This window comes from Heloderma suspectum, chromosome 1 (assembly GCF_057233095.1).
Source record: "Heloderma suspectum isolate Gila_16-S chromosome 1, 16-S_ref, whole genome shotgun sequence".
In the NCBI taxonomy this organism is placed as follows: domain Eukaryota; kingdom Metazoa; phylum Chordata; class Lepidosauria; order Squamata; family Helodermatidae; genus Heloderma; species Heloderma suspectum.
In genome coordinates, this window is record NC_139458.1 from 292,235,568 (window position 1) to 292,256,690 (window position 21,123).

At 46.3% G+C, this 21,123-nt stretch overlaps 1 protein-coding gene across 1 annotated transcript in view; it reads right to left on the reverse strand.

The window, feature by feature from the left end:
- Window positions 1-21,123, reverse strand: part of LOC146359229 (protein eyes shut homolog) — a 192,801-nt gene that overhangs the window by 46,666 nt on the left and 125,012 nt on the right. Inside the window, exons 7-8 of the mRNA XM_084812860.1 lie at window positions 3,108-3,212; window positions 2,349-2,488 (exon numbers count right to left, since the gene is read on the reverse strand). Coding sequence (XP_084668986.1) covers window positions 2,349-2,488; window positions 3,108-3,212 — 245 coding nt within the window. The remainder of the gene's footprint in view (window positions 1-2,348; window positions 2,489-3,107; window positions 3,213-21,123) is intronic.

A 21,123-nucleotide genomic window follows, 5' to 3' on the forward strand; every position in this document is an offset into this window, starting at 1 on the left:
ACTGTCGCATTGCCCAACCCAAATCCTGCTCCTGTGGAAATGTCTGCAATAGATTAACATTCCTGTGAACCTACAGAGGTAAGCACAATTCTGAAATTTGCAGGAGACTATTTATTGTCTTTACGACACCTTTCCGTACCATAATGTATTCAAAATTGTGCCAATTACCATTCTGAGTTATATATTTAGCAATTATTCATTTCATTAAGCAAATGCTATCAATTTATTGAACTTTGCACTACAGAAAACCAAAAGGCCAAGGTATCCCTTAAGTACTATTAGGGTGCAATCCTATGCATGCATGCTTAGACAGAAAAAAGTCCCACAACACCCAGCATTCCCCAACGTTGGCTGGGTTTGTGTCCTTAACCTCTGTTTTCATTTACTTCAGGAAACAAAGTAATATACTCAGAATAATAATAAATGCCCAGAATCCTACATATGCATACAAGTAGCAAAAATGTATATTATATTCTGTATAATGATTGTATGAATAAATTAAACATGTCTGAGAGCTTTTAAGGGACACAAAATATTACACTAAAATGCTTTAGTAGCTCCCATCAGAATCCTCAGCAGTTCTTAGCCTAGATGGCCGTAACGATTATTGCATCGTTCCAGGGCATTGCCATGAGTAACAGATATTTACTCCATTAAAAAAATATGAAAATTTAATTTCCACACATCCGACAATTTACATTAATTTTTTTGAAATGGCCAGTGGGATGTATGTGGACTATTTCATATTCAGTGGCACACATGGTACCAAGTGGATTTTAAGATAAAATAAACTCCAACAATTATTTGTAAATATATGCATTCCCTGCTGCAGAGGTGGGGAACTTGTGCTTTCCAAATGTTGTTGGACTAAACTCCCATCATCCCTGTCTATTGTCTGTAGTGGCTGGGACTGATGGGAATTGGGATCCCAACAACATCTGGAGGGCTACAGGTTCCCCACAACTGAATATAATAATAAAACAATGGTTTTCAAACTGGGATTTAGGAATGCGTGAATTTCTCCTGCCCTGTTCCTTTACAGTTCCCTTGGCTCTCTCTGCCCTGTGCTCCGATTCTCCTAAAATTCAGTGTAAGTAGGGGAATTTCTAAAACTAATTCAGCAATTGGAGCATGTGCAGTTTCCTTTATTTATCACATCTCTATACTGTCAAATAGTGAAGGCTCTCTTCTACTTTTATCTTCAATTCATTTGCATCTCCCCCCCACACCCATACATTACTGAGGTGCATGTGTACACTGATTAAACACCACAAAAAAGCAATCTTGATATGATCAAACATATACTTGCATCATGCATCTTGTTGGCAGCTGTTTTACTGAGGTGCACATCTGCTCCATCACAGTGGTAAAATACCACATAAAAAGAAACTAAATCAAACCATACACACAAATTGCACAGTCACATCAAGATTTCTTTTTTATGGTATTTATCAATTCATATATGGGTAATGCAGAGGGGCAGGAAGTCACCAAATTTACTGAAAGGTGCAATTAACTGCACATGCATAGGAATCAGTACAAACTTTGGTAACAAAAACTGGTCAGTGAAGGCTGCCATTGTATTCACAGGCCCCCATCAGAACAACGTGAACCATTACTACAGAGGGTTTGGGGGAAGGGGTTGCCAGGAGTATTTCCAGCATTAGCAGTTTTCTGAGTTCCCCACCCCTGAACTCCTGTCTTGTGAAGACAGCTTACCTATCATTATCAATCTTCCTCTGCAATGGGCAGAGTTTAGCCCTTCATAAACTAAAGCATGTCTGAGTCATACACAACATGCATGGAGTCTAGGTCGGATGCTTTGGGATTCCATTGTGGACATGTCAATACAGAAAGTGATCCCCAAAGGGCAGAAATTCCTAAGGGCCTGCATTAAAAGAACAGATCACTTTGAATATTGCTGTTTAACATAAATATAACTGAAGGAATATCTAAATAATAATCATGAAATTCCAAGGTAGTGTGATTAACACAACAATCCTATGTGAGAGCTTTGGCTATTGGGTGGTATAGAAATGTAATAAATAAATAAATAAATTTCTACTCAGAAGTAAGAGCCACTGAGTATAATGGGGCTTACTCCAGGTAAGTGGGTATAGGATTGCAGCCTAAGGGGACACACAGACTTAGTTTGGGGTAGAAACAAAACTTTACATGGTATGATCTGCAGAAAAAAAAAAAGTGTTGGGACTGGGACCAAACCAGCTCCATAGTGTACAACAATCCACTATTTCCCACCATCTTCACAATAGCATATTTGGGAACAGATTCTGCCTTATTATTTTTTTAAGTTGTGAGGGCAACTATTGACATTTACTTTCTCTTACCTCTGAATTGCCCTGGCATGCCGTCCCACACATATAAGCAAGTTCATATGGTTTGTCCACACATTGAGCTCCAGGACTGCAGCTTACGTTGTGAAATAAACAGGCATCAATGTCCACTTCACATTGTTGACCTTCAAATCCTATGCCACAAAGCCCCCCCCCCCCATAAAACAGCATTAATTTAACTTCTATTACATTAGAACACTTTGGACTGAATATGGAGATATCTATAGTTAACAGTCATTACTTAATTTTTGCTTCTTGTGGACATTGTATATATCAAGATGAGACCTTCAAATGAATATTTAGCATTATTGAAGCATGAAGTCAAAAGATATTAAATGTGCAGAACCTGTGCAAATTTACTTGGAAGAAATCCCACTGATTTTAATAGGACTTCCCCCAAGTGGGTGTGTATACATTTGCAGCCTATAACAGATTAATTCTTCATGGTCCCACCCACTTCTTTAGTATAATTAAGAATCATGAAATAGACAGCTTGCACATAAATACTGGCCCCTTCAACATTTTTAGCTGGTCCCTGTGGTATAGGACTTGCCCACGGTTTTGTCTGAGCACAGATTCACCATAACTATGAACTACTTACTTCTAGATGGCACCAATTTTATTACACTGTCTGGCTATTCATGAGGCTATTCATGCATGGCAAATGTTCTGGCTGCCAGACCACAGTCTGGAGAAGAGATGGCCCCCAAGGGCACAGAAGTTGCCTCGTATCTAATATTGAGGAGGACTTACCCATTGGGCAGATACACTTAAAATAGCCTATGTAGTCATTGCATGAACCTCCATGTTTGCATGGATTATATTCACATTCATCGATTTCCGTCTCACACAATGCCCCTGCATAATTTTTAAAGAGATAATTTCAGTCACTGTTAGTTGTTAGGTTTTCTATAATTCATAACACACAGTGTTGAGAACTCTTCTTGCTCAACATTTAAACTCAGAATCCATGACGGATACTTTAATATGCAAAACGTACTCTACAGACAATTAGTTACACATAGAACAAAAAGACATCTTGTTCGATATTTTGTGCTTCCTAAAAGTCTGAAGACAGTGAAGATCACTGTCTTCACTGATCACTGGTGATCACTGTCCTCACACTATGCCAGAAGCCCTGTCCAAAGGAGCCTCTAATGTAATGTGAAGGTCCAGGTTGAGAAACCTCTAGCGTTGGATCACTAACATGGCACCTCTGGATATTACAGCACCCAGAAACAGGATACTGCAGCCCCTGCCCCCCAAATTTTACATTTTTAAAGCATTTTTTATTATTATTATTATTATTATTTTCCTCAGAGGCTAGTGAACTGCAGAGCTAAGTGCCCACCTCCAGTCCCTTTTTTATTTCACCAGAATGCCTCTGGGCCCCATGTGGGAGATTTGCACTATCCTCCCATCTCCTTAATGGCTCATGTCACCATCTATGTGCACATTCATATGGTAAGGTCGAGGGTTTGTAAACCACCCAGAGAGCTTCAGCTATAGGTTCACATAGAAATGTTGTTGTTGATGATGATGTTGATGATGATGTTGATGATGATGATGATGATGATGATGATAATAATAATAATAATAATAAAAACAAACAGGGATCTGTTGAGGAATCCTCTGTGCATAGGTTTTGTGCCAAAGGTGGGCTGAATCATTGCTGACAATATTTTACATGTATTATGTTCACGGTCATTCATTCAACATCTACAATTGTCAAATATACCTCAACACATTTTTCTTAGACTAAGAACAAAATGTTGGCAACTGCAAAAATGATTATTAGCATCATTTTGATAGTTATCTCTCTAGTCAATTAAAAGTGATCTCAGATCAGCACTAAAAATAATGTGCAACTAAATTCATTGAGAGAAAAGGAGAGGAAAAGAACATTAGAAAGTAAGTTATATAAAATTGACAACAAAACTACTATTGCTCAAGTGGTATAGTCGCAAATGCAAACAGCATAAAATGGCTAAAATGTACTCTCCATATACAGTTAACTAAAAAAAGAGAAAAAAATCTTGTAGTTGGTAGGAAAGACACATTAATAAGCATTTCTTATAGAGGGCTGTATCCAACTGTGTCCATCTAGAAGTGGATGAGACAGTGGTCAGATAGATTCCCATTCAACTGCAGCCCCCTGTTGTTGCTGTTGTTCAGTCGTTCAGTCATGTCCGACTCTTCGTTACCTCATGGACCATAGCACGCCAGGCCTTCCTGTCCTGCTCTCTCTCCCGGAGCGTGCTCAAGTCCATATTCATTGCATCCGTGATGCTATCTAGCCATCTCATCCTCTGCCGTCCCTTCTCCTTTTGCCTTCAGTCTTTCCCAGCATCAGGGTCTTTTCCAGAGAGTTTTCTCTTCGCATTAGGTGGCCAAAATAGTTGAGCTTCAGCTTCAGTATCTGTCCTTCCAATGAGCATTCAGGGTTGATTTCCTTTAGTATGGACTGGTTTGATCTCCTTGCAGTCCAGGGGACCCGTAAGAGTCTTCTCCAGCACCACAGTTCGAAAGCATCAATTCTTCGGCACTCAGCCTTCCTTATAGTCCAGCTCTCACAGCCATACGTTACTACTGGAAAAACCATAGCTTTGATTAGATGGACCTTTGTCGGCAATGTAGTGTCTCCGCTTCTTACTATGCTGTCTAGGTTTGCCATAGCTTTCCTCCCAGGGAGCAAGCGTGTTTTAATTTCATGGCTACAGTCACCATCTGCGGTGATCTTGGAGCCCAAGAAAATAAAATCTGTCACTGCTTCCATTTCTTCCCCTTCCATATGCCAGGAAGTGATGGGGCCAGATGCCATGATCTTCGTTTTTTTTAATGTTGAGTTTCAAACCAGCTTTTGCACTCTCCTCTTTCACCCTCAACCAGAGGCTCTTTAGATCCTCTTCGCTTTCTGCCATTAGGGTGGTATCATCTGCATATCGGAGGTTGCTGATAATTCTCCCGGCAATCTTAATTCCGACCTGTGATTCATCCAACCTGGCGTTTCTCATGATGTACTCTACATATAAGTTAAATAAGTAGGACGACAATATGCAGCCTTGTCGTACTCCTTTTCCAATTTGGAACCAATCGGTTGTTCCATGTCTGGTTCTTACTGTTGCTTCTTGACCCTCATACAGGTTTCTCAGGAGACAGGTAAGGTGGTCTGGTACCCCCATCTCTTTCAGAATTTGCCACAGATTGTTGTGATCTACACAATCAAAGGCTTTAGCGTAGTCAATGAAGCAGAAATAGATGTTTTTCTGGAATTCTCTTGCTTTCTCCATGATCCAGCGAACGTTGGCGACTTGATCTCTAGTTCCTCTGCCTCTTCGAAACCCAGCTTGTACTTCTGGTAGTTCTCGGTTCGCATACTGCTGAAGCCTAGCTTGTAGGATTTTGAGCATCACCTTGCTGGCATGTGAAATGAGCACAATTGTACGGTAGTTTGAACACTCTTTGGCATTGCCCTTCTTTGGAATTGGAATGTAAACTGACCTTTTCCAGTCTTGTGGCCACTGTTGAGTGTTCCAAATTTGTTGGCATATTGAGTGCAGCACTTTAACAGCATCATCTTCTAGGATTTTAAATAGCTCAGCTGGAAGATTGTCATCTCCGCTAGCTTTGTTGTTACTAATGCTTCCTAAGGTCAGCTCCAGGTCTTGTTTTTATTGACTGCATAGAGCTTCTCCATCTTTGGCTGCAAAGGACATAATCAATCTGGTTTCGATATTGACCATCTGGTGATGTCCATGTGTAGAGTTGCCTCTTGTGCTGTTGGAAAAGAGTGTTTGCTATGATCAGCGTGTCCTCTTGGCAAAACTCTATTAGCCTTTGTCCTGCTTCATTTTGTACACCAAGGCCATGCTTGCCTGTTATCCCAGTGATTTCTTGACTTCCTACTTTAGCATTCCAATCCCCTATGATGAAGAGGACATCTTTTTTTGGTGTTAGTTCTAGAAGGTGTTGTAGGTCTTCATAGAACCGATCAACCTCAGCTTCTTCAGCATCAGTGGTTGGGGCATAGACTTGAATTACTGTGATGTTGAATGGTTTGCCTTGGATTCATACTGAGATCATTCTATCATTTTTAAGATTGTACCCCAGTACTGCTTTTCCCACCCTTTTATTGACTATGAGTGCTACTCCATTTCTTCTAAGGGATTCTTGCCCACAGTAGTAGATATGATGGTCACCTGAAGTAAATTCGCCCATGCTTGTCCATTTTAGTTCGCTGATTCCCAAGATGTCGATGTTCAATCTTGCCATCTCATGTTTGACCACCTCCAGCTTACCTTGATTCATTGCCCTTACATTCCAGGTTCCTAAACAATATTGTTCTTTACAGCATCGGACTTTCTTTTCACCACCAGACACATCCACAGCTGAGTGTCCTTTTGGCTTTGGCCCAGCCGCTTCACTCTTTCTGGCACTACTTGGAAATACCCTCTGCTCTTCCCCAGTAGTATATTGGACACCTTCCGACCTGAGGGGCTCATCTTCTGGCGTCATATATTTTAGCCTTGTGATACGTTCCATGGGGTTTTATTGGCAAGAATCCTGGAGTGGGTTGCCATTTCCTTCTCCAGTGGACCACATTTTGTCAGAACTCTTTGCCATGACCTGTCCGTCTTGGGTGGTCCTGCACGGCATAGCTTATGGCTTCACTGAGTTACGCAAGCCCCTTCGCCACAACAAGGCAGTGATCCATGCAGCCCCCTACATCCCTCCAAATCTGTTTCAGGGGGGAGGAGAGGAAGGGGAAGTTTAGCCATGATGAAGGGCAGTTTGTAGTTAGGGTGTAAATGGAGGAGAGTCTATGTTACAATTTACATTTTACATTTACATTTTATGTAAATTTACAATTTACATTTTGTAATAAATATAGTAAAACTCATATCACGGTTTGATACAAATATTCACTTAGTGATTAGTCTAATAAAACTTTATAACTGTTGTCTACCACACGTAAGTCAAGGTAATGCCTAACTTTTTATTTAGACCTTAAGGGTGCAATCCTTTGCATGTTTAGACAGAAAAACAGTCCTACCCGGCATGCCCTGGTCAGCATGGCTAGCTGGAGGGATGCTGGGAGTTGTAGGCCTTTTTTTCTGTCTAAACATGCATAGGATTTGTGCCCTTATAGTATTAAGATCTGATTAAGTGTTAAATGGATGTCAGCAGAGCTCTTGATAATAATCCACTTGGTTGTTGATGTCTAATTATCACTTTGTTCTTGAGTGAGAATTAAATATTGAGGACTACAACAATAAAAACACTCAAATAGGATTTTTATGTATGTAATTAAACAAGATATCCTTCTACCAGTAATTTAGCTCGAACAGGTAGACAGAGCATAAGGGAGACAGATTGTGGGGAAATAAATAGGTTAAAATTGCTTTACTTTTTATTTACTTAATTAAGTGTCCTTGGCTATACATAGCTAATCTAACGTTAAAAAAAAACGTAGTATATCATGATCAGGAAACCGTATCCCAACACAGTGGGTACAGGGTAATGCCAATCAAATTAGCTTACTTAGCTGACTATACATTAACATAATGAAATAACATTATTATTAATAACAACAACAACAACTGATCCCATTAAACTGTAGAATAGTAGAAAAAGCAACAAAGGAGGACAGCATTTGCTATGTTGGACAATCCCTTCTCTAACCAGCAAACCACATTAACCAGTTAGAAAGACAGGCAGGCAGAGCGATAGATGGATAGAGGGAATTATGCTGATTTTTTTTAAAAAAACTTTTATTGTGAATTTTTTACAAAACAAAACAACCTAAAAACATTACAAAACCTAAAGAAGAAGAAGATTGAAATAAAAATAAAAATACAACAACATATTCAAAAATCCTCAGTTTCTAACATTACAATATTTGGGGGAAAAGGGGGAAGAAAAAAGGGGAGGAGGTTACACATAAACTTCAGTAAAAGCAGACCAAATATCCGTGTATAAGTCCATTTGCAAGTTACGCCTATATACACTCTTTCAAATGTTGCTAGTGTTGTTAAGTCTTCAGTCCATTGCATTATAGGCGGTGAGCTTTTGTCTTTCCAATATTGTAGTATCAATCTTTTGGCAACCAAAATGATGATAAATTAAGGCTGCAATCCTAACCTTCCCAGGATGGGAAGGGGTGAAAGTGCTGCTCCGCTGGTGGAGAGAGAAGCTCACCAGCGCAATGGAACGTACACCACCGGGGTCCCCTGGCATGCAGACCGAAAGCTTACTGGTGTACACGGTCCTTCAGCAGTGTGGGGGGAAACCAGCCATGCTGGGAGCATATCGGGTGATAGATCCAAAGCCCCCTCAACAGAAATGACCAAACATTAGGTCTAGTCAGTGGGAGGGAAAAAGAAAAAGCCACTCGCAACTCTCATTCTAATTTCTCCCCCATCCCTATTTGCAGATAGTAATTACATTTTAGATTTTTCTCATCAGAGGTCAGACAGATCCCTCTTCTTCCACTAGTACAAATCCATTTCCCCTCCCCCCGCCTGCACTCTTTCCTTGATCTCCTCAAGGGTTTGCAAGTCTTATTCAAACCATGGTTTTGAACTCTGCTTAGCATGAATGACAGCACTGCTGCAGACATAATAGTATACAAGAAAGGAGGGGGATTTTTTTTTTTAACCAGAGATAGGATAGGATTGAGATGGAGCATGCAATTCTGGTTGAGTGATCGACAACATTTAAGTCTGCACTGGGCACTTCACATGTTTCTGTTGCAAGACTAAGTTGGCTTGGTTTAATTGAATAGTCATAGTCAATTTATTTGTAAACCACGTTTTCCACAATAAATTGTGGTCAAAACTGTTCACAAAACAAGCAAATGCAATAGCCATCATTACAAAACAATACAATACAACATTAGCTCAACTGCAGTTCATTAAGGGTGCAATCCTATGCATGTTTGATAAAAAGTCCTACCATTCCCAGCATGGCCCAGCCAGTATGGCTGGCTGGAGGGATGCTGAGAATGGTAGGACTTTTTTCTGCCTAAACAGGCACAGGATTGTGCCTTTAAACATACTAAAATGTAAGTCATACTAGTAGGTCAGTTAACAATATCCAGTGCTAATAATAACATATACTCACATTAAATAATTCACTAAACAGTTTACCAAACTCAAAGCAAAAAGGGAAAGCAAAAATAAACAAGGAACAAGGGTTTTCAGGCAGCCTTCCCTGAAGCAGCATAAAGATCCTCCTCTCACCAAGGTCCCATGTCCTGGGCAAAGTAAGGACACCCTCACTGTGATGGCATCTCCCCTCTTGGCTGTCTCATGGCAGCAGAGCACCAGGAGTGGCAAGATCGAAGCCTCCCCCTGGGCAGATGCCCTCAAGCCGTCCTGGAGACAGCACCAACATCTTCTCTCTCACACAAAAATTTGCAACAGCTCCCTTAGGAAGGTTCCTAGGGCTTGGGTGTAGCAAGGCAGGTGGAAACAGCCATGTCCTGATGGCAAACACAGAGTCTCTGTCTCCTTTAGTAAGATATTATTAACTGGAAAAATGGGATAATCAATCCTTGATGTTGTGGAACATGTTTGAAGAGCATAAATTACACTGAATTTTATGGCAAATTTGGGTAGGAAGACAAAAAATGTTGGCCTTTCATTTCTATTTTATTCCTTTTTCCTCTTCCCTCTTCTGTATACCATGAAAGGAGGGGGGCTACTAGATCATTATCTATGCCTTCTGACTTTGGGTGGCTTTCAGTTGCCTCAGTGATATCTGATATGCTTTGACATTTACTTCACACTGTGAAGAAGTTCAGAAACAGAAGCAGTGTAAATCGTAGCTCAGACACTCTCAGCCTGATTTATAGAACATCCACAACAACATGGGTTATTAAAGTTTAATATCTAGTTGCTGTTAATAGCAGAGTGTTTATAAATTATAAACAATACAGCTGCACCAAACTTTAGGCACCACTTAAATGGAATCTGACATAGAACAATTTAAAATGCAACAGGATGCTTACTTTTTCAAAGCTAAATAAAGATCACCATTTTTGAAGTAAGCAGTATGTTGTTGTTGTTTTTTTTAATGCAAATATTGTTAAATGGCTTATGTGCTTTGAATACATAGTTGATGGAATTTTGGTTCAAAATTCTTTATCATACTAAAATCTGGCAAGTTCTTTAGTTAAAAACTGCAAATGCTGACCATTCTTATATGAATAATCCAATAGGAAATTATGAGACATGCTGAATTCATATATTCACTTACCTATGAGTAAGACCCTTTGAACTCAATGGGTCTTACCTCTGAGTAGGAGTGTGTAAGGTTCAGTGTTAGAACATGATCTTAAGTGCACTGACTCAGAAATATCCCACTTAGCTCAATGTGACTGACTTCCCAAGACAGCAATCCCATGTTTAGGACTCCAGCATTGAAATCCTTCCCAATAAACATCTTGAGATTTCAGACCATGGGAGCAGTGGGTCAGTTCAGTAACACCAACCATGGATTGTGAAACCAAACTATGGAATGGTGTTTCATCCAAAATTACTAATTATGGTTTGCAGAGTTCTGCCAAACTAGGATCTGAAACCATGCACTGTTCAGGGACACTCCACCCTTCCCCACATACCTCCTTAGCCTACCTACACTCATTTTCACCACTTCTCACATCTCTTCTTTTCCCTTTTCTACCTTTATCTTCATTTGTCCATTGTCTGTATTTCCTGCCTCAGCTCCTTCTGTTACTTATTGCCTGATTCTGGAAGACGGAGCAGGAAAAGGGCAACATCCTCTCTTGGAATACAATAGTTGGCAGTTAGAGGGCTTGGACTCAATTTTTTTTGTCCCAGTTGCCCCTGCATTTTCATAGTCTTTGCATGTGAGTTGTCTTCAGGAATGATCCCAGTTCATTTGTAACTAGGGGTGCACGAAAATCACTTACCTGGTCTCGCAGCTTTTCACGGTGGGGGAGAGGCGCTTCGCTGCTCCCCCCGCGAAGTTCAGGCCGGGGGGGAGGCGCAAATAGCGTTGCCCTTATTTTCGCCATAGTCTATGTAATCTTTACGTAGACTACAGCGACCAAATAAGGAATGCAAATGGCGGCTTCCTATGGGGGCCACCATTATCCGTACGCGCTTTTTTTTTTTTTTTTTTAAGTCACCCGTGATAGGCTACGTGACGATTTACATAGCCTATCACGGCTGACTTTGCAAATCTAGCTGTGATAGGCTATGTTAATCGTCATGTAGCCTATCACGGGGGCATTTTTTTTTCTTTTATTGGAATGGCGGCGGCGGCAGCCGGTCGAAAGACCGGCTGCCGCTCCCGCCCCGGATGAAGACCCGACGAACCGCCGGCCGGACCCGCCGCCGGGAGGGACATTTGCCAAAGGTAAGTCCCGTCCCGGGGGGGGTGCGGGTGCGGGGGGGGGTGCAGAGAATTTCTCCCCGAAACTTGTTCGGGGGGCCGAACACGTTGGCGCTCGCCCCCCCGAAGTTTCGGGGAGAAATTCTCCGCCATCCCTATTTATAACCCAAAAATCTTTGCTCCAAGAGCTGCAATTATTTAACTGATCTTTTGAGTAGAAAGGAGAGGAGAAGCCATGAATCTGGGTAGAGCACACTCCTTTGTATATCAGAATAGTCAACATCACCACTTCTGCAAGAGCAGCATATAAGAAACCACTGCACACACTCAGTGCTGAAAATAAAATACTGATTTTCTAGTTAGGCCCAGCTGCAACTTCCATAGGCATTGATTTAAGCATAAACTATATGCTGAGGGGTTAACTTGGATAAATGGCCGTCATGGCTTGTCGGAGTGGGAAGAAATGCCCTACCCGGCGCCAGCTTGTCTGGCTGAAAGGGGGGGCATTGCGGGCGGGTGGGGTGATAAGACATATGGGCCTCTGATTGGTGCACCCCAGTCGCACCACCAGTCAGGGAGAAGCGGGCCGAGTTGTCTTAAACTCGACCCCCCTCCCTATCTCAGCTCTTTGGTGAAACACAGCTATTGAGAACTAAAGACTTGCCTGGATTCGACGAGGGACTCTTGCCTGCTGGAGAGAGGCTTCGTCGTCGTCTTTCCAGCCACCTGGACTCAGCGTGCTTCTGCGCGCCAAAGCTTCTCTTCATGCACGGCTATCGAGTTGCCGACACTCGCGGCGGGTCTCGTGCGCTCCGGTGCCGCACCCTCTGGGATGGCCCCCGCTGGCCGTCAGGAGAGCCAACGTTACTGGTGATATCGTGTCCACCCCCCCTTCCCTCCCTCCCTGCCGGCTCTTTTCCTCGAGCGCCCGCCGCAGCCCCGGTTTGGCCGGCGGCGCAGCAGCGGCGCTTGAGCACGTGATTTCTCTTCATCGCTGCCTAAACGCCGGCCGCTCCTAGTTTGCGTGCCCGGGTGAGGGGCCTTACTTCTTCCCGGGGGTCCGGGTGGGGCAGCGCGCGCCCGCCCGCCTGCCCCCTCAGCCTTTGTTCACCCCCCCAATCACTTCGTTCACCCACCCGCCCGCTCGATCGCCCGCCCCCTCGTTCCTTTGCCTGCCTGCTCGCCCGCCCGCTCGATCGATCGCCCACCCGCCCCCTCGTTCCTTTGCCTGCCTGCCCTCCTGCCCGCCTGTCCACTCACCCGCTCGCTCACTCACTCGCTCACCCACGGCCTCTCAATCGCACGCCCGTTTTTTGTTTGCCGGCTGGCCAGCTCCCGGCCTGTCAACGCCTGTCTGCCGCCGTCGTATTAGTCTGCCGGGCTTGCCTTCTGCCGGCCTCTGCTGGCCTGTGGCCTTTTGCTTGCCGCGCTGGGCCTAGGAGGCGTTGGTGGCGGCGAGGTGCGGCAGCGGTGTGCGTTGAGCGCAGCACCCACGTTTGCCGGCTCCGGCTGTCCCGGCAGCTGCGTGCCTGCCTCCCCCCCCCAGCTCGACAGTTTAGATGGCCTGGTGGGGAGGTGAGTCTGGCGGCAGGGCCAGGGGCTAGGTGTTTCCCCCCAGTGCCTTGCTATTCTCCTGTCGGCATATCCCCCCCCCCAAATTAATTAATTAAACTATTGAAGCAGCCACGGCTGCCTGTTTGGTGCCTCCTGAGCTAGGGTGCCCTTAGCTGAGACTTACTTAAGTCTCTGATAGCAGCTAAGCTTAACTCGCCTTTTGCATCATGCCTCCCAAGAAGGGCCAAGGTGGTAAGAAAGGTAAAGGGAGGGCCCCGCCCCCCCTCCCTAGAAGACCACTGCCAAGGCCTGATTCTGAGTCTGATGAGGACTCAGACCTGGTACTGTCATCAATTCTTTCTCGTTTAGAAGCTGCTGAGCGTTCCTCGGGGATACCTCTCCCTCCCCCAGCCAGGCCCCAAAAACCCTCAGCGGTCCAACCTAAGCGAACGCGGCAGCAGACCCAACGCTCGTTGCTTCTTTCTATTTCAGCTCATCTGGACGCTATTGAGGCATCCACCTCCTCTTCCTCGGCTCTTCCAGAAGGCGCACCGCCTTCAGTGGAACCCCTCCCTTCTGTGGCCTCATCTTCCCTGGGCGCACAAGCAGCAATGTCAATTTTTCCAGCTAGGGATCAGAGCACACCTACGACTGATACAGGTGAGACTGCTTTGGCACCTCAATTCGCATGGCCGGGCATGGGGCAAACCACCCCATGGGGTTGGTTGCTGTGGTTTACTCTTCAGGGTGGCCCGGTTCCCCCTCTCTCACTTCCCTCAGTTACTTCAGCCTCCCCAGTTAGTACTCCCCAGCCCGTTGCCTCGGCCTCAACTCTCAGCTCAACTGCTCCGGTGGCTAGCCCACCTAATTCAGTGGGGCCTGGCGCTTCATTCCCCTTAGCAGGAGATGCCACCACGTCGGCTCCGCCACTGCTCCAGCCTCATCCAATTAACGTCACCTCCGCCAGTGTTTGGCAGGGGCCCGCCGGTTCTTTTCAGGACCCCCTGGCTTCCCTATCTCCTCCTCTCCTAGCCCCACAGTTGTCCTCGGTTGACCCATGCGCCAACCAGAGTAGAGGATCTATGCCTACTGGTGCTACTTCCTCCCCTAATGGTTTTCACTTAACCATTGCCACCAGAGAAAAGATTCTGCGGGGTGAATTTACCGATGTCTTTGCCCTGCTCTTTCGTGAGCCTGAACCCAGCGATAAAGATAGGACCTGTGACCAAGATCCTGAGCGGAGCAAAGCCCGCAAAGTGCCTCGCACCTGGGCGAACTGGTTGCCAGGTTTTTTAATTTACACTGGCATCCTCCAACAGAGATTCCCTGAGAGGGCTTGGGTTCTCACCAAATACCTTGACATAATATACAAGGCTTACACCGAATATGAAGGAAGTGCATGGCTGGCCTACGATGAAGCCTTATGTAGGAGGGCCGCCATTGATCCCTCCATGCGCTGGGATCTGAAGGACCAGGACCTTTGGCTCCAATTCATGACCCCTTCTAGGCCGGGCTTCGGCAACAGGTCCGACAGCGGCCACATCCTGGCCAAGCTGTCACCCGCAATAGCTGTTACGCCTATTGCGGGTCCAGGGGTTCAACACTGCTGGCTGTGCTGGGAGTTCAGCTCCAAAGGTTCCTGCTCCTGAAACCCATGCCGTTTCCAGCACGAGTGCTCTCTTTGTGGCGGTCAACCCTTCTGCTCCTCCTGCCCGAGAGCCAGAGGTTGGAAAGGTTCCCCAAGGGATGGCCGTGGTGGCAGAAAACAGGGCGGTGGGCACCCTCCCCCACACAAAGGGCCCCAGACCAGTTAAGATTCTTCTGCTCCTTCAACTTCTAAGGCGTTACCCAAATCGTCGGGCAGTGATCTACTTGGAACACGGCTTTACACTGGGTTTTAGGATCCCCTTTATGGGTCTGCAAAAGCCGTATTTGACCGGTAACCACCGATCTGTTCTTAGCATGCAGCGCTTGGTGCAAAACAAAATTAACAAAGAAGTTCAGTCAGGTCAGGTCATCGGCCCCTTTTCCTCGCCCCCGCTACCCAACCTGTGGATTTCCCCTTTGGGAATTATCCCCAAGAAATCGCCCGGTGAGTTCAGGTTAATTCATGATATCTCTTTCCCCAAAGGTAGGGGTGTCAGAGAATTTCTCGCCGAAACTTCGGGGGGCCGAGCGCCAACGTGTTCGGCCCCCCGAACAGGTTTCGGGGAGAAATTCTCCGCACCCCCCCACCCCCGCCCCTCCCCCGGGATGGGACTTACCTTTCCCGAATGTCCCTCCCGGCGGCGGGTCCCGGCGGCGGTTCGTCGGGTCGTCAGGGGCAGGGGCGGCAGCCGATCTTTCGACCAGCTGCTGCCGCCGCCATTCCAATAAAACTAAAAAAAAAAATGCCCCCGTGATAGGCTACGTGACGATTAACGTAGCCTATCATGGCTAGATTTGCAAAGTCAGCCGTGATAGGCTACGTAAATCGTCATATAGTCTATCACGGGTGACTTAAATTTTTTTTTAAAAAGCGCGTACAGATAATGGCGGCCCCCATAGGGAGCCGCTATTCCCGTTCCTTATTTTCGCCGTAGTCTACATAAAGATTTATGTAGACTACAGCGACCAAATAAGGAACGCGAATGGCGGCTCCCTATGGGGGCCGCCATTTGCGTACGCACTTTTTTTTTTTTTCAAGTCACCCGTGATAGGCTACGTGACGATTTACGTAGCCTATCACGGCTGACTTTGCAGATCTAGCCATGATAGGCTACGTTAATTGTCACGTAGCCTATCACGGGGGTGGTTTTTTTTTTTAACTTTTTTTTTAAAGTTTTTTTTAACTTTTTTCGCGGCCGGGCGAGGCGACGCACCTCCTCCCCGGCTTGAATTTCGGCCAGGTGAGGCGGGAAGCCTCCCCTCCGGCCTGAATTTCGGCCGGGCGAGGCGGGAAGCCTCCCCCCCCCAGCCTGAACTTCAGGGGGAGAGCAGCGAAGCGCCTCCCCCCACCGCGAAAAGCTGCAAGACCAGGTAAGTGGCTTTTGTGCACCCCTAGATAAGATGGGCTGCAGCGATGTGGTCCACTATTTGGATGACTTCTTGTTTGCTGGACCCGGGGATGGCAGCTCTGTCCTGATTAAGGCATTCATATCCCTGTCCTCAGATTTAGGTGTCCCTTTGGCACACGAGAAGACTGAGGGCCCAGCTGTTACTTTGACGTTCTTAGGGATCGAGCTCGATACCCTCGCACAGTGTTCTCGTCTCCCTCATGATAAATTGCTGGTACTTAGGAACATGATCGAATCCATCTTGCACCTTCGTAAAGTCTCCCTTAGAGCCCTCCAAGAGATGGCTGGCCATTTGAACTTCGCTTGTAGTGTAGTGGCCCCTGGCCGCGCATTCCTGCAACGGCTCAGCTGGGCAATGCGGGGTCTTCGACTCCCACATCATCGCACCAGAGTCACCTCTGCTATGCGCATGGACCTGCAGGTATGGCTTACATTTCTGAGAGACTTTAATGGCATCTCCTTTTGGAGGCGTGAGTTACTTCTACGAGCCGACATGCAGAACCATTCAGATGCAGCTGGCACTTTTGGTTTTGGGCTAATTTGGCGAGATTGGTGGTGCCGGGGCCAGTGGCTAGGGGTGAACGAAAGTCACTTACCTTTTCTCGCAGCTTTTTCGCGGTGGGGGGGAGCGCTTCGCTGCTCCCCCCGCGAAGTTCAGGCCGGGGGGGGGAGGCTTCCTGCCTCGCCCGGCCGAAATAGCGTTGCCCTTATTTTCGCCGTAGTCTATGTAAACATTGACGTAGACTACAGCGACTAAATAAGGAACGCGAATGGCGGCTCCCTATGGGGGCCGCCATTCACGTACGCGCTTTTTTTTTTTTAAAGTCACCCGTGATAGGCTACGTGACGATTCACGTAGCCTATCACGGCTGACTTTGCAAATCTAGCCGTGATAGGCTACGTGAATCGTCACGTAGCCTATCAGGGGACGTGTTTTTTTTTTTTCTTTCATTGCAATGGCGGGGGCGGCAGCCGGTCGAAAGACCGGCTGCCGCTCCCGCCCCGCTTGAACACCGGACGAACCGCCAGCCGGACTCGCCGCCGGGAGGGACATTCAGGGCAGGTAAGTCCCGTCCCGGGGGGTGCGGGGTGCGGGGGGGTGCGGAGGATTTCTCCCCGAAACTTGTTCGGGGGGCCGAACACATTGGCGCTCAGCCCCCCAAAGTTTCGGGGAGAAATTCTCCGCCATCCCTACCAGTGGCCAGAGAGCTGGGCTGCCGGCAGTATCTGTCGTGACCTCACCTTCCTGGAATTCTTCCCCATTTACGTGGCTGTACATATTTGGGCAGAATTGATGGCCAACTCTGTCGCTCTTTTTTGGTGTGACAATTTGGCGGTAGTGCACATCATTAATACTTTATCCTCCAGAAACCAAAAGGTTATGAAGTTAGTTAGAGCATTTACCCTCCAATGCCTACGCCACAACATATGGTTCCGCGCCCGCTACGTGCCGGGTCTGGGGAACCCTGTAGCCGATGCTTTGTCACGAAACTAGATGGACCGGTTCCGTGCGTTGGCTCCGTGGGCACGTCCGCTGCCAGACCCCATGCCAGATGAACTGTGGGAGATTGGCGCTCTCAAGTCGAACACGCTATCCTGAATTCTATAGCCCCCAGCACTAGAGCTGCCTACGAGAGAGCAGGTAGGGAGTTTAGTGCCTTCAGGTGTGGACTGCAGTTGCAGGAGGTGTGGCCCTTACCTGTGGACCACTTGTTACAATTCTGCGTACATCTGCATAATAAGGGACTGTCTGCTAGGACCATTTCGGGGAAACTCACCTCTTTGGCCTTCTGGGCCAAAGTGCGAGGGGTGGAGGACTCCACCTCAGATTTCCGAATCAGGAAGGCTGTGCAAGGCTGGGCACGGAGGTCTCCCACCCCGCCAGACTCCAGACATCCTTTGTCACCAGTTATTCTTATAGGGCTTCGGGCATTGTGGCCCTCCATTTGCTCTTCTCCATACGAAGCCTCCCTCTTTCACGCTGCGGCCTTAACAGCCTTTTTCGGGGCCCTTAGGATCTCAGAACTGGTCTGGGCATCCAAATCCGACACCACCGGGAGGGCCTTGAGGTATTCCGATATCCTGATCCATTCTAACCTGATTCACCTCCATATTCGACGTTCAAAAACCCATCAGTCAGGCAAGGGAGCATTGGTGACCCTTAACCAGGCCCAGGCTGACGAGTTATGCCCTGTCAGGGCCTTGCAGGCTTTCTTTGAGCATCGCGGGGCAAAGGAGGGTCCCCTATTTTGCCATGCTGACGGTTCACCACTGACAAAGTTCCAATTTTGGGCAGTCACTAAGTTAGCCTTGACCACACTGGGTCTGCGGCATTATCGTTTTGGGACTCACTCATTCCGTATTGGGGCGGCCTCTATGGCAGCTACCATAGGCTTTTCTTCCAAGCAAGTGAAGGCAGTAGGGAGATGGCGCTCCAGGGCCTTCCGCTCTTACATTCGCAAGTTGCCTGATGCTTCATGATGATTCTCTTCGCCTTCCCCAATGTTTTATTTAGATGGGATTCGACCGACGCCGGTACAGGTGCTCATTTGTGGGCACAGTATGGTTTTTTGGGCTGCCCGCAGAGCTTCTATGTCGGCCTTCGGATCCCGGCTGCAGTTTCCCCAACAGGTGGCAATACAATGGCTTGGCCGACGGGGTATGCGATGGGACAGTCTTCTTCCCACACTCTTTCAACGAGGTTTGGTCAGTATCCCTCCACAGGTCCTGGTGCTGCACCTAGGAGGGAACGACCTGGGCTACAAGCCTGGAAAGGGCTTGATTGAGCAGGCATTGGCTGATCTGCGGACGATCCGACATCGTTGGCCGGGGGTGACCATATTATGGTCCTCAATGCTCCCGAGAATCATGTGGAGGGCACAGAGCAATGCGGCCATGGAACGGGCCCGGCGCAAGGTGAACAGAGAACTGGCACGTGGGTTGTCAGAGCATGGTGACAGTTATATCAACCACCAAGGAATCCATTGGACTAGGAGGGAGCTTTACAGGCAGGACAGCGTCCACATGTCAGACATAGGCAACGACTTATTTTTGGCCGATCTGCAAAGGGGCCTGTGGGAAGTTCTTCTGAGCAGGTACAGGGAGTTTCACAAGCAATAGGCTTGTGACTCCTGTGGCGGCTAGGACGGGCAAAACAGGAAAGGGAGTAGGGATGGTGTGCATGCAGAGGCACCTTATGGTGACAGGTGACGTCTGAGGCCCCCCGAATGGGTTGTGCGGCTTGGCGGGGGGATAAGTGTTGCCTGGGAGACCAACCCTACTCACTCACCCAGGTGTTGTGTGGCACCGGGTTGGGGGTGACACCGGAAGGTTTACCTCCCCCAGAAGGGGCAGTCCGGAGGGATGGCGAGATCACCGCCACCCCTCAGGCTGGGTGTGTTTTTGCCCTAGAAGTGTCAGCTAGCCGCTGACACAGTTAGATGCCCGTCCTAGTTACCCCTTTGCAAATATTTCAATAAATGTGGCCCAGTTTTCAATCCAAGCTTGTTGTCTGCATCTTCTTTGACCCATCTCTGCTCGCAATTGTATGAGGTGGCACTGCTACACAACTTTGGGGGAATGAAATTTGGGGGACTCTGTTTGGCATGTTATTGAGATCAGCTGCATATAGGAACCAGCTGGCCTAGTGCTATTTATTTTTCACATATCTGAAAAACAAGTAGTAGTTCAGGCTGGATTCTATGGTGTTTTCCTATTTTATTATACAAACCTTGTCTGAAATGAAGAGAAACAGAACAAGCACAAGCACACCAAGTAAACCCATGGACGAGGAGGGATTTGAACACTTGTTATTCTGTCTGAAGTCCAATACACAATCCACTACACTGTACTATCTTTCATCTCCTGTGCATAGATTTGATTGTAAGAGTTTAGTATAATACTGCATTGGGATGTTTTCCTATGCTAACTTCAATTGCAAATTGTATACCTTATCAACAACGTTGTGCTCTTTTTTCTTTCTTTTTTTATCCAATATACTTGCGTACTTCTCTTTCTTCTGGCCGCTGTAGCAAATTGGAATCTTTGTGTTATGTGGCATTATTATGTGTCATTTCTCATGTCCTTAAGGTAAACATGAAAGGCATAAAGAACGCATATTTTATTTCAAACAATGCCTTTTCTGTTTTTGATTTCCTCATCTGGTTTGTGAGTTATTTTTCTTTGTAATCTATTTTCTACAGTAGCAGTGGTTACTATTTAATACATGCTGTTTTATGACAATGAGAGGTGTGTGTGTGGGGGGGGACAGCCCCTGTCAGCTCTTTCTCAAGTAGTACATAGTTGACCAATCGTCCTTGAAGGGGCTTCCTTTAATTAATTACTATCTTTCCTTGCTTGTAGAGAGATCATATTGGCAGGAATTGATTGGGCTTATTAGACACTTCATTTAAAGGTAGAAAAATCCTTTAATTAAAATAATCTTATTGCTGGTAAAATTAACTGCACCCTGTAGAAATTCATCAATTTGAATTTAGAGTTCAGGCTCAATGGTGTTTTTACTCAAAATAAAGAACCACAACCTTGTAATGTCAAAGAAATTCAATAAAAGCAAGCCCAGGTTTTGTTTTTTATTGGGTTTTTTTTTTTGTTTTGTTTAAGCAAATGAATGAATGCTCTTCCTGTCTTTGGATCTTTTCCTAGAGTTAATGCTGCAACAAATTACCACAACATACTTCGGAGTAAATGAGTAATCCAATGCAGTGACAGGATTATCTGTATATAAATGCTGTTTTATGTGAATAGCACTTACTGAAGCAAGAAGGAAAGAAAGAAAATAA